At 42.3% G+C, this 12,910-nt stretch overlaps 3 protein-coding genes across 4 annotated transcripts; 2 read left to right on the forward strand and 1 right to left on the reverse strand.

Annotated features, from left to right (window-relative positions):
- The first annotated feature begins 332 nt into the window (after positions 1–332).
- LOC143127882 (cornifelin homolog) lies at positions 333–3,363 on the forward strand. Its single transcript, XM_076289594.1, has 3 exons — positions 333–447; positions 717–877; positions 3,160–3,363. The coding sequence occupies exons 1-3, from the start codon at positions 333–335 to the stop codon at positions 3,361–3,363; spliced, it is 480 nt and encodes a 159-aa protein (XP_076145709.1).
- A 1,667-nt stretch (positions 3,364–5,030) lies between these two features.
- tifa (TRAF interacting protein with forkhead associated domain) lies at positions 5,031–7,933 on the reverse strand. The gene is made up of 3 exons (XM_076288607.1): positions 7,915–7,933; positions 7,508–7,597; positions 5,031–6,086 (listed from the first exon to the last, which is right to left on the reverse strand). The coding sequence occupies exon 3, from the start codon at positions 6,048–6,050 to the stop codon at positions 5,490–5,492; it is 561 nt and encodes a 186-aa protein (XP_076144722.1). The 5' UTR covers positions 6,051–6,086; positions 7,508–7,597; positions 7,915–7,933; the 3' UTR covers positions 5,031–5,489.
- Positions 7,934–8,170: 237 nt separating this feature from the next.
- rbm4.3 (RNA binding motif protein 4.3) lies at positions 8,171–11,907 on the forward strand. 2 transcript variants are annotated; one of them, XM_076288609.1, is made up of 4 exons: positions 8,171–8,226; positions 9,601–10,026; positions 10,153–10,834; positions 11,202–11,907. In XM_076288609.1, the coding sequence occupies exons 2-3, from the start codon at positions 9,618–9,620 to the stop codon at positions 10,800–10,802; spliced, it is 1,059 nt and encodes a 352-aa protein (XP_076144724.1). In that variant the 5' UTR covers positions 8,171–8,226; positions 9,601–9,617; the 3' UTR covers positions 10,803–10,834; positions 11,202–11,907. The 2 variants fall into 2 exon arrangements, with proteins under 2 accessions (XP_076144724.1, XP_076144723.1); XM_076288608.1 differs by having other exon boundaries at positions 10,153–11,907.
- The last annotated feature ends 1,003 nt before the right edge of the window (positions 11,908–12,910 follow it).

Raw genomic sequence — 12,910 nt, forward strand, 5'->3', positions numbered from 1 at the left:
TAGGGCTACTGAATAGCCAAGTGATATTGAAGGTGTTTTAAATTAGCTCGCAGGCTCCATTTTCTCCAATAATAATGTTGGAGCAGCAATAGTTTTGCCGTTCAAGATCGAAAGTACACAGTGCAAAAAAAAAAAAACATTTTCCTCTGTGGAATGGTGGAAAGCTGAAGAGTGGTTCTCTAATTCTGACTTCAGAGCAGTCATTTGTGTTTCAGCTGTTTGAACAGCAGTGTCTACTGAATGTAATTAAAGGTGATTCTGTTTGTGTTTCTCAGTCCCCCATCCCTCCAGACCTCATCCCTACATAGCTCTGTGTTCTTGTGAGCGTTGTCATGGCGGTGTACCCAGCAGTCACACTGCAGCCAGGCATGTTCCGCTCCCCAGAGAACCTTAAGACGGAACCCTGGGTCAGTGGGCTCTTCGACTGTTGTGAGGACATGGGCATCTGTGCGTATGCCGCCATTTCAGAGTTATTTAAATATTTGGACAAAGGAAGAATTTCAGCACTGAAACAACTTCTTTAAAGAAGTTATAAAATTAAATCTATATTTTAACTTAAATAATAATTTAACTTAAATAATGTAATTCAATTTAATTAGAGTGAAGGTCTTTGGTACATGCTGTAATGTCTGGCTTCACAGTTACACCCACTCCCGTGTGTGTGTGTATATATAGTATAAGTATATATAGTGTGTGTGTGTGTGTGTTGTTTGCAGGTTGCTTTGGCTTCTGGTGCCTTCCGTGTCTCATGTGTCGTACTTCCCAAGAAATGGGAGAGGGTCTTTGTCTCCCCCTGGTGGATATGCTCCTCGCAGCACCAGTCCCCCCAATCGCCCTGGCCTTAAGGGTCTCAGTGAGGGAGAGGAACCGTATTCAGGTAATGATTTTATTGAAGTAGTTATATTTGTGGTCAGAGTAATTGTGATGGTATAGTCTAGAATGTTAAAATCATGTCAGAAGGGGAAACAACCCAACAAGCAAATATAATGTATCTTGTTTTTATATATTCGATATCTTTGCCATTCTTGACAATTGGCATGGTGTGCTCCGCCGCTTAACCTGTGGCCTGAGCGCCAGATGGAATTATCAGGCTTGAGACGGCCCTGAGGAAAATGGACACCCCCCCCCCCCCCTCTCTCTCTCTCTCGCTTTCTCTCTCTCTCTCTCTCTCTCTCTCTGTGTGTGTGTGTGTGTGTGTGTGTGTGTGTGTGTGTGTGTGTGTGTGTGTGTGTGTGTGTGTGTGTGTGTGTGTGTGTGTGTGTGTGTGTGTGTGTGTGTGTGTGTGTGTGTGTGTGTGTGTGTGTGTGTGTGTGTGTGTGTGTGTGTGTGTGTGTGTGTGTGTGTGTGTGTGTGTGTGTGTGTGTGTGTGTGTGTGTGTGTGTGTGTGTGTGTGTGTGTGTGTGTGTGTGTGTGTGTGTGTGTGTGCGTGTGCGTGTGCGTGTGCGTGTGCGTGTGCGTGTGCGTGTGCGTGTGCGTGTGCGTGTGCGTGTGCGTGTGCGTGTGCGTGTGCGTGTGCGTGTGCGTGTGCGAGTGCGAGTGCGTGTGCGTGTGCGTGTGCGTGTGCGTGTGCGTGTGCGTGTGCGTGTGCGTGTGCGTGTGCGTGTGCGTGTGCGTGTGCGTGTGCGCGTGCGCGTGTGCGCGTGCGCGTGCGCGCGCGCGTGCGCGCGCGCGCGCGCGCGCGCGCGCGTGCGCGCGCCGAGCCAGCCATTCTTTTCCACTTTTGCACAATCAACTTTTTAATAATTTTTACTGTAGCAATCTACCCAGAAGTAATGGTTTAACATTATTTTTCTGTTTTGGGACCCTCTCTGGCAAAGGGTGATTCAAGGGAACTTTAATGAAAAGGAATTTGAATTGGCCTATTTTTCTAAACTGATGGTAAACCTGATGGTAAACCTGACCTAAAAAGAATAGTATTGCACTTGTTCAACAAGAGTTTATAGAGAAAAGAATAAGCGGTCATGGGTCTTCACATTTTGTTACATCTTCCATTGCCAAATGCCGTTCACTAAAAACAGAAGCTGGCTGATCACCAAATTGGGTGTGACATGGCATTTATTAAACATGAGTCTTTCTTATCAGTGTTTTAAAGTTTTGTGTAGCCCTACATTTAGACAGGGGTGTAGTGGTAAAATAAGAGGTGGGTAAACTATGAATTCTGTGATCACGGTAAAGTGGACTGCAGTATGCGGTATCGGATTTTTAAAAAAGTGATTCAGAACATGTTTGATGATGGTGGAGGTTATCCAATGTTTATAACAATACTAGTGGTATTAAATGGTTCCTAGAGTGTTGATGAGTACATATTATGAATGTGGATAACATGAATGTGGATAATACAGTATTTTTGAATGTTAAAAGTTGCAATTGAATAAACTCTTTTCAGAGGTGGATAAACTCTATTTCTGGAATTTCAGAGGTGGACAAACTGTTTACTTGCGTTTAGCCTATAAAGTACTTTTAAGTATAAAAGTATATATACTATACTAGCCTCCTCTACAGCCCTGATTTTTAGATGTTCCCTTTAACACAATGATAATGTCCCACTTTTTTAAGGTATGCTTTTATGGCAACTTGGGATCATCTTCACATTCATTTAAATGGTATTTGAAGGATGGATAAACATCCTTTTCTAATTCTCAAGAAAAGCTTTTACAGCAAATTTAAATTTTACCAGCACACTGCCACCTGTCCTGTTGCTGGGGTTTACAAGGTGTTGCCATGGTGTTCAACTCCTACTGATGTGTTCAGTTTTCTTTGGGGTAGCAGTGTCGTCCAGCGACCGGAAGACTGTTGAACCCTGACCCTGTCAAGCCTTTAGCAAGACACTCAACCCTTAAGTGCTCCTAATGTGCAGATTGACGCCTTGCATGGCAGCCTCTGCCATCGAAACTGAGACTAACACAAAGAGTGTGAATGGGTGAATGTGAGGCAGGGAATTTGCATGAAAAAGGCAATTGCTTGGAGGAGTGGAAAAGCGCTATATAAATGCTTATTAAAACCTTGCACCATACCCAGGGGCCCTACAAGGAATATAATATGGGCCCTCCCAATAATAATAATGATGGCTATTATGTTCTATGAATTTAATGTGCTTGGAATCCCTTCCCTCTTCCCCTGGAATCCCTTTGTTGCTACACCTCCCCCTTCCCCTCCCAGGGTTCTGTGTGTGACGACTGTTGCATGGTCACCTGCTGCATGTGGTGCGTCTGGTGTCAGATGGCACGGGAGGTCAGGAAGAGACGCCAGCCGCTGCCCAACAATGCTCAGATAACCGTCTGCGCCACTGCACCACAGGCCTCTCAACCTCCGATGGTGATGCCCCTGCATATGCCAATGTACCCACCGCCATACCCAAACTGACATGATAATTTTGTGCAGGTGATTTATGCATTTAGTTTCCTTTCACTGCTGTATTGAGCTTCTGAAGGATATCAATGATCTTAAAAGTTCATGTCAGGTTGGTTATCGGTCCTAAAAACAAATAAGGTAGATAATTTTGTCATTTGGTAATTGTTTGACTACTAGATTGGTCAATAATAATACAAAAAGAAATATGATCAGGAAACAATATTACTAAAGTGACACTGATTAAATATCATACACAGAAGCATAATCTGCATGTAGCTAATTTGTCAAGCCCATGCTGTTTTTGTGTTGTAGTTCAAATGGAATGGTACTCTGTTACATAAGGCTAAAGCGTTAACACACACATACACGTCTTCACATTGTAGGAGGACACAAATATTCAATAAAAATATAAAGCCTTAACTCTCTTTTGAAAATAAGTTTGAGTGAGTGATTCAGTAACTTCTTCTTCATGATATTCAGTTAGTGACTTCAGTAATTCACCAGACTGCCCTTTGATTGTGGTCAGAAAATGTTTCCACTAAAACGAGGGGACTTGTATGATTGCACAGGAATGTTTGGGAGTGAATGGGGGCTTTCCACACATTAATCAGCTCCTTTAAACCAGGGCCACCTGCCTCCCCCAACCCTGGGAGATTGTCGGCATGTGCTGTGTCATCGTCAAATTTGATGAAGTGTCTCCTTTGGGAGGGAAATGGTGCAGCTGTTTACATATTAAAAAAAAACAAGAGAAGAGGTAAAGGCATGACCAGAGAGGAAACCTGTGTCAGCAGGGAACTGTGCCTTTGACTGTGAACTGCTTATACATGTCCACAAGCCGTTCATGCGTCCAATCTCTTGACATTTGAAGCAACACAATGCAGTTATTACCTTAAAAAATTGAAAATTGACAAAATTTTCCTACATTGTGTTGCTTAATTAAAAAAAAAAAAAAACTCTTCCACTATCTAAACTGAACTTTTGGCGTGATGTTTTGTTATCTAACAAAGAATAGTGTAGGAATGTGACTTGCTTATTGGTATCAGTTATATATCCTTTACAAGCACCATGTCTAACTTTAGAACCCTTCCATTGCTTTAACAATTATGATTCCTGGAATACTAGCTGATCCAAAGGGAGAGCCTGTCTGGGAAATTCCCACATGTGAGTCGTAGGAGAAGCATTGTGTCTGTGTGTGTGTGTGTGTGTGTGTGTGTGTGTGTGTGGGGGGGGGGGGTGTTGGGGGGCAATGGTCAGAGAGGGCAAAGGTGCCTGAGATTATGACCAGGAAGTAAGTAAGAAGAAGAAAAGTCAGAAGTAAGTAAGAAGAAAAAAGTCAGCTGAAGACAAGACAAGCAGACAAGCTGTATTCTCAAGTCAATATCATGTTTTGTAGCAGGAGACACAATGGAATTGTAGCAGTTTAACAACCAATGCACATATTGTGTCATGTCTAAAAGTCCTGAGGTAGTAACTGCTTTTTAAAGTATGTGAAACACATACTTGCGGAATCTTTATCTGACCCCAACGATGATTGCACGCATGAAGTTTGCACTGTGCATTTTTTGCATTGGTCTTGTTGATATGTATGGCATAAAACCAGCTGAGCAAGAAATGTGAAACTTTGGAAACATGAATCTTTCTAAGGACGCATGGTAGAATGTTTCACACACACACACAACAACTGTTTGTTCTTATTTTATTCATTCAAGTTAAGGCACAAAACGATAAAACAGTTATTTGTACGAGCTAATGCCTAATATCTAAAGAAAAATGGCCTAAACAGTTTTTCTTTGTATCAAACTAATAAGACATGCATCACATTCACAGGGTTTTAAAAAGAAAATGTAACTTGTTTTTTTTATTAATTTGTCAGTGCATAATAGTCTTTGTATAAGACCGCTATTACACATCTATGTAGCCTTGGAGTGACTTGAGCTCAGGAAACTCATTTTATGGGTCAAACAATTTCATATTTAAAAAAGTATTTCAACACAGATAAACATGAGTTATACATAGTAGATGTCTTTCACTGACAACTCTTGAACTCAAGGCACAGGCAAAGGCACAGGTATGCTGTGCGAACTAAAGAGTAGTGTTCACATTAACAATTCTAAAGATTCTACTCTAAAGAGTAGAGTTCACATTAAAAATTCATCTGATTCTGATGGTACATTACTGGGCTCTCTCCAAGAAAGGGTAACATCTCCAGACTCCATCACAGCCACGGTGCGGGCCACCCCTACACCCATTTCCTGCGATGGTGGCACACTTCGACACTCAAACAGCACCTCAAAGTGGGTCTCGCAATCTCCAGGCTCCCGCAAAACCAACATTTCATAAAGCCCAAAGCGAATCAGAGCCTTGTCGGGCAACTCGGCTCCCTCCAGGTGTCCCAGTTCGATGCCGTTGACCTGCAAGCGACCTTTGCGACTAAGGTTCTGCAAGTTAAAATGCATTTCGGTACTACCAGGGGCACGGAAAGCCATCAGAGCCAGCTGCTTACGAGAGACCTTGGTGTCATTCAGGACAAACGGGCATGCTTCGGCCGCCCGACCCAACCTCACTGGGTCCTCCGCCTCCTGCTTGAACCTATTATTCATGGGCAGAGAGTTAAAGATGTTCTGAGGGTCAGAATGGTACAGCTGGATTCGTAGACAGGTCAACAGCTCTTCGGTGTCCGCCGTCTGAGATACTGCCATGTTTGGTTAGGCTGCTTCGCCCTCTTCGCTGCCAACCTAAGAGAAGACACAAACACAGTATTATGTTATGAACAGATTGTTTGAAGGTTATCCTTTTTACTCAAAAAACACACTGGCATAGGCCCACACGAATAGACCACTTACCAGGGATGGATATTAGGCTAAATTAGGAAAATGTGTACATCTACCATAGCCTATATTATCCAATACACACACACACACACACACACACACAGGGGCGCTGCTAGAAAATGTGGGCCCTATGACAGAAATAATTCTGGGTCCCCCAAAATGCAAGGGGGTCCAGGGGCAATTGATAAGACTTAAAATATACTACATTAATTGATTAGAGCATATTACACAGCCAAAATCTACACTAGCATTCAACAATTGTTTTCCTATTGGGAGTTTGATCTCTTCACATAGACAACATCAATACAGTAGCTCCGGAGCAACTACAGTCTAGCAGCTTTGCATAATGTAAAGGTGACACCTGTTAAACTCACCTCAGCATGACATTTACTGAAGGTAAAAAAATGTATACAAACCCAAAGCTGAAAACCCATTACAGGATGGGACATGAAACTACCTGTAAGAGCTATGTGACTACATGCACAGACTATGTGACAGTATGCACAAAATGAAGTGTCACCTTAGACAGTCTTCACTAATTTTCATAATTAATTTAACTAATTTAACTAACCCCCCCCCCCCCCGTTCCTTATTTTCATATCAGAAAGTTGGCAACCCTAGTATTCAGCACTACTTATACTACACTGTACTAAATGTAGTCCACGGTATTCTCTACTACGCTGCACTAATCATCTGCAAATTACTGTGAATAAAGATACCTACTAAATAAGTAAACATAAAGGACCAGTACAGAGATTCTCCAAATATTTTTGCTTTAATGCATTATCCACAGTCACAACCAACAACAAAAAAAAACACAATGTGGGATCTGGAAATGGAACTTTTAGCCTATTTGCAGGTAAAAAAAAAAATCTGGCTCCATAGACTTCTTATAAGCTTTGGCCATGCCGCACTGGATGAAAACAACACATTTCCAAGGGCAGGCTATCTGACCTTTGTAGTTTTAGTAGCCCAACAAGAACCAGGCCCACTGAGTTTGGAATGTTACGTTATTGGTCTAGTTTTGTGCTGCAACTTTTCAAGTACGTTTGATTAGATTTATTAATTTGCTAAATTGTTACGCCAATCGCTTCAAATGTTTCTTATTTTACCTCATCAGTCTACACAAAAATTAGGCTTTTCTTTTCGTGTCATTTTTTGTCATTCCACATTGAAATGAACGCCTAGGAAGCTAATGGTAAATCGTGTGCATACTCGTTGAGATGAGAGGTTAACAACATTTTTAGCACTTAGGCTTCTACATCATGAACATGTGTCATTAAAGTCACATCGAAGTCACATGTAACACATGATCGACTACATACCAATGTTGTTTCTACTTCATGAAAGGATGCTCGATTCGCTTCTTCGGAGACGGTGTTTGAAGAAGAATAGAAAGACCAAATGAGATGAGCCTACCAACAACAGGAAAGGCGGTCACACCCACACCAGGTTTTACATTTCTCCGAAACTCCAGCGTTTCGCAACAACACCAGACCACAGATTACTCTGTTTTCGCTTTCACTTATTCAACACAAAAAGGCATGCAATACGGAGGGAATATATCACTGAAATTTGTTTTACGTATGCATTATTACTTTTTGGAAAGTGTGGAGGTAGTGTTGTGAAGTGTAGTGTTTTTTCGTATGACTTCAGTTTATCAAACCATAATTCGATACCAATATATTAAACCTCAGAATAAAGTCTGTTTTCTAAAATACAGAATACCTACCATGAAAAGTAACCAAAACAGCATTATTACAACAAAATCAGATGTTTCCCCTTATGAATTGCAAATACAGCGGATATCGGGGCAGAAAGGGTTGGCCAGAGCCCGACATTCTCTGGGTTGGCCCAATCATATTTTGCAACGCGCACAGTTCCCCGTTCATTGGTCAAGATTTCTGACATATCAGTGTCAGATTGGTTCCTTTGTGAAAATGGGCGGACTCTGAACGATTTTACGACTGGTGAAAGGTTGACGGAATCACATTAGAGATTGTAGACCGAGGCCATCTTGACCGAGACGCACTTCTACGGAAAGGTTAGTCACTTCTGTGTTCATATACTTATCGTTCAAAATAAAGTGAAGTTTCTCTGCAAAGCAATATTATTGACCAACTGTACTCATTTTCCAGAACAAAGGTAACATGAAATGTAGAACGAGTAATCCAACAAGGTAGCTAGCCAGTTAGCTTTCGTAGTTCCTCAAAATATGGCTAACTAGCTAACGTTAGTCAGTTAACGTTAGCTAACACTAGCTAGGTTCGCGCGGTTACTTGCATGTTCCATTCATTCTTTGAGGGGATTTGTGTTAATCTTTTACTGATATGTGGTGATAAAAATCAAATCAAGTCGAGCAACAATTTATTTCTACGTCTAAATTACTTGGTGGTGTTTTTGTTGTCCAGTGAACCTCGATTCACATTACATTTTATTTTACTTTTAGACTGAGGAAGTATTTTTTTGTGTATGGTAGCTAATTTAGCATGCTAACTAACTTTACCAGAATGGTTAGCAGGCTAACAACATGGACACTTGCACGAGGTAGTCATGGGTTTCTGGTGCTTGCCTTTGAATTTCGTTATTGTTTAGCTCAAGTGTAATGTTATTTGTGGTAATGCTTCGATGAGGTTTGAAAGGGCACATCGATATTGTGCATTTTAAATACTGGGATTCGTTTGCTTTTGGGCCCCAGTAGCGTTACTCGAGAGGCCTGTATACATGTCGTCGTCTTGTTAGCTGGTTGGCTCATGTGCATTACCTAGCAGTTTCTCCGAAGGACTGCTGACGGCAGTTGTGCGAGGCAAAACTTAACGCTTTCCTATGGTGACCCAACACGACCATGTTGAGTTGGTGGATTTCAGACGGAACGATCGTCGTCCTAGACACGACTGTTCGAAATTAAGCAGTATTTGCATTTGGTCTCGATATTTTCTAGAACAAGTTTCCGGGTCATTCATGCTTCCGCTTTCGGTTTTGACGATACTGGTAGGAGTTGGAACCATTCACCCGATATCGACAAACGTTAATCGAGCAGAGGTCCTGCTGTCAAACTGCCTGTAATATTAGATGGGGACTGAATGTTGTTTGAATAATTTATGTCTGTTGAGGAAAATTAAACAATGTTTGGTTTTAAGTTGATGGAAAATATTTAAGTGTTACTGTATGGAAGATGCATGGGTATGTGTACTCATCCACGGACCAAATAAAATGTACTTTTGCTGGGTTAGATCTGGTGGTTTTTGCCCCCTAATATATGTTTTTTGTATGTGAAATTAAAACATATGAAGTACATCCAACGTGTATGGTGTTCTTTATGGAGAAATGAGTTCAGCCAGCACTTCTTGTGAGCTTACCTTGGATCACTGCCAGTTATTTGATCATTCTCTAATGGTTGCCTCTTTTGTCTTTCCAGGTAAATTGGCACCAAAGATGGTGAAGATTTTCGTTGGGAACCTTCCGCCTCAGGCGGAAACGGATGAGATCCAGGCCCTCTTTGCTCAGTATGGTACAGTGACTGAGTGTGCGATCATCAAGAACTTCGCGTTTGTTCACATGGAGGATCGCAAGAGTGCAACCAAAGCCATACGCAACTTGCATTTATATAAGTTGCACGGTGTACCTATAAATGTAGAGGCTAGCCATGGGAAGAACCAGGGCCCAATTAAATTGCATGTGGCTAATGTTGAGAAGGGCTCTGCAGATGCATTGCGAGCACTGTTTGAAGAATACGGCACAGTATCCGAGTGTTCGGTCGTCAAAAACTTCGCTTTTGTTCATATGCCCAATTCAGAGGAGGCTATGGACGCAATGAAGGGCTTGGCAAACGCTGAGTTCCAAGGTAAATTAGCAGTGTGAAAAACCCTAATTTAAAATATTCAGTACTTCTGTTAAGATTTTGGTTGAATTGAGGAATAATCGTTTTTTTTTAAAATTTCTGTTAATTTTAAATTTCTTGTTTATTTAGGCAAAAGGATTCATGTTCAGATCTCAAAGAGCCGCCCTAGGGGTGGTGATGAGGAGTACCAACATGGCCCCCCTGAAAGAGCAGGCTATTGGGGTCCTCGTTTCCCTGGTGACCGCCCAGAACCCGGCCCGCCTGGTTATCCCAGGGGCCGGTTTGGCCCCCCTGTCTCTCACGGCTACCCCCCTGCCCCCCCTCCTCCTCCTCCCCCTCCCCCCAGACGCGCCCCGTACCCCGATCGCACATCCTCGTATGATCGCGATGGCTATGGGGTAGTCGACTACTACGAAAAGTACCGTGCCCGGCCGTATGGCATCACGTCCTACGATGACCGGCGTGTCAGCTCTGTGCCCCCTCCCCCACCACCCCCCTCGTCTGCCCTGATGAGAGAACGCCTGGGCGCCAGTACACTCGACCCCTACGAGCGTCGCCCCCTTCCTCCTCCGCCGTCCGCTTACTACGCTGCCCGAGACCGCAGCCCCATCCGACGGGCACCACCCACTGCAGCGGCCCCGACAGGCAACGGCTATTCGTATGAGCGCTCCCGCCTCTCACCGCTGTCCATGTCCCGGAGCGCGTACGGAATGCCCCGAGCCCGGGACCCCTACGCAGACAGGGTGCCGCCCCCACCTCCGGCGCGCTACTCATACTAAAGATTACAGCCAGCGCCACACGTGTGCTCAAGGTGAGGATAGGTGTCCGATGCGATAAGCGATAAGTGTGCTGGAAGGCATTCTCCCTCCGTGCCATAAAGATTGGGTTTACATAATACTCCCAGGAAATGGTAGTGGCCTAACAGTGAGTGCCCTACTGCAGTAGCAAAGAAATGTCAAAGTGGGACATTAATTTTAAGTTTTGCCGACGTAAAGAATGTGTTCTAGTATTCTGTGGTTGGAAAAAATTGTTCATTACCTCAAGAAGGTAAACGTTTCAAACTTAACTTGAACCAAGAAGGAAATGTGAAACAGAAACTAATAGTTGTGTTAGTTAAATTGTATTAACAATTTTGTGTGTAGTAGCCGCTTGACTCATGTGGTTTGCTCTCTTTCCAGGTTTAAATTATTCGACAAGGTCGTCGTCGTCTCCTGATGCACACGGCGCATAACGCATCCCTACGTCTGGCGACGTGCGTTCCGTTCGGCGACGACTCATAGTGGAAGAGTTTGTAATGCGGACCTCCCGTCCTTAAAACACGCTTTTAGTCTCGTCACGTTTCCCCGTTTACTGGCTAAAACTTGTAAAGTTTGCATTTTTTGTTCTGCCTGCTTGTCCATAATAGAATACCTATATCTGTTTGAATTTGAGATGCCGCAAGACAGGTTGAATCCTTATAGCATAAAATGTAAACTGGATGTCGTTTAAGACGAGAGTTTTCATTCTTCATCATTGAGAATCAGTATCTTAACTGTGTGAGCTGAAACGGAACGTTTTCAGTTTAATTTAAGGAAAATTGACATTCTTTTTAATGTAATGGGCTATATGGTTTTAATTTGATACATCCGTGGTTGTATATTCGTTTAAAATAAATTACTTTTGTTTTCACAACATTCGTTTTGTTTATTGCCTATTGCTTATAATCTGGTGAAGGAAAATGCTAAATAGGCCTTTTTTGTTTAAAACTGTAAAACAGTACACAATGATTTGAGTGTGTAAGTGTGACTCGATAGCTCCTAATTAATCTAAAAGCAGTAAAATGTACGTACTTCCCTTTATATAAGTTTGGCTAAGGTCTTTTTAAATAAAATGAATTGAAATGCAGCGTCGTTTGGAATTTGTTGAGACCCATTATTGCTTAATGCTATGCTAATAACCTATGATATTGCCCTCCATGTATAAATGGAAGGTAATCAAGTAGTCTCACCCTGGTTGCACAAACGTGTCTCTGAAGCGAACAAAATGCTCACCCTTAACTATTCGATCACTCCTTGTCGCCTGTTTTAGGCCAGTTTGATGCGACGTAAATCAGAGCGTCCCTTGTAGCCTTCATCTTGGCTCGCAAAACTGTCCTCCAGCCATCCCTAGTTACGGTGTTAGTCATGACATGCCCTTCCATCTCATTTAGACATCTTGATTATTCCTATAGGAAACTATACAGTAGGTCAGGGTTTCCTGAACTTGAAGGTAAATGGGATCAGTTTGATTAGGTTCATGGAATGGGCTGGTAACAGGTAAGTTGGGTAAACCATAATTTATATGCACTGAATTGATATCTGTTTTTGTTTTTTTGTAGACTAAATTCACAATGTTGCATGTGCCTCCATATAAAGGTCATTAGAATGCATAATCAATAAACCTTGTGTGTGCTGCTCCTTTTTCCCTCTCCCCATCCCTTGGGAGGCTTTAAGTCTAACCTTGTAATACTGAATACACCTGCTAACCAGACTGAATTCAGTTTAGGCTGAAATGATAAGAGGTGAATTTGGAAATTAAGCTGAATGACTGAAATAAGACATGTTATCTGGCCTTGGTCAAGATATTTCATTAGTATGAGGGGGGCATTCCTAACAAGTGGCTTCAAGTCTTGAATTTGGATTTGTGCACATCTAATAAAGACAAAAGAACGACATATCTGAGTTAAGTTTCATTTTTACCTGTTCACTGATGAATTATTTGCTATAATTTGCCCTGGAACCTCTGGAGGAATGCATATCCCAGGTAATGAACGTGTATAACAAAATGAAAGTGAAATAGACAAACCACCATTTTGACAACTTGTATACTTGTCAGTCATCCATTTTGTAGGGTCATATTAATAGATTGT

This window comes from Alosa pseudoharengus, unplaced genomic scaffold, assembly GCF_046254945.1.
Source record: "Alosa pseudoharengus isolate Yale_2024_CS ecotype anadromous, Long Island Sound unplaced genomic scaffold, YU_APseudo_1.1 YU_APseudo_1.1_scf_17, whole genome shotgun sequence".
Taxonomy (NCBI): Eukaryota; Metazoa; Chordata; class Actinopteri; order Clupeiformes; family Clupeidae; genus Alosa; species Alosa pseudoharengus.

What these genes read in the sequence shown, in the direction of transcription:
- tifa (XM_076288607.1), bottom strand. Translation starts at nt 6,050, where the DNA reads ATGGCAGTATCTCAGACGGCGGACACCGAAGAGCTGTTGACCTGTCTA.
- LOC143127882 (XM_076289594.1), top strand. Translation starts at nt 333, where the DNA reads ATGGCGGTGTACCCAGCAGTCACACTGCAGCCAGGCATGTTCCGCTCC. An exon ending in TTGTGAGGACATGGGCATCT is followed by an intron (nt 448 to 716) that starts GTGCGTATGCCG and finishes TGTTGTTTGCAG; the next exon opens with GTTGCTTTGGCTTCTGGTGC. An exon ending in GGGAGAGGAACCGTATTCAG is followed by an intron (nt 878 to 3,159) that starts GTAATGATTTTA and finishes TTCCCCTCCCAG; the next exon opens with GGTTCTGTGTGTGACGACTG.
- rbm4.3 (XM_076288608.1), top strand. Translation starts at nt 9,618, where the DNA reads ATGGTGAAGATTTTCGTTGGGAACCTTCCGCCTCAGGCGGAAACGGAT. An exon ending in GGCAAACGCTGAGTTCCAAG is followed by an intron (nt 10,027 to 10,152) that starts GTAAATTAGCAG and finishes TTGTTTATTTAG; the next exon opens with GCAAAAGGATTCATGTTCAG.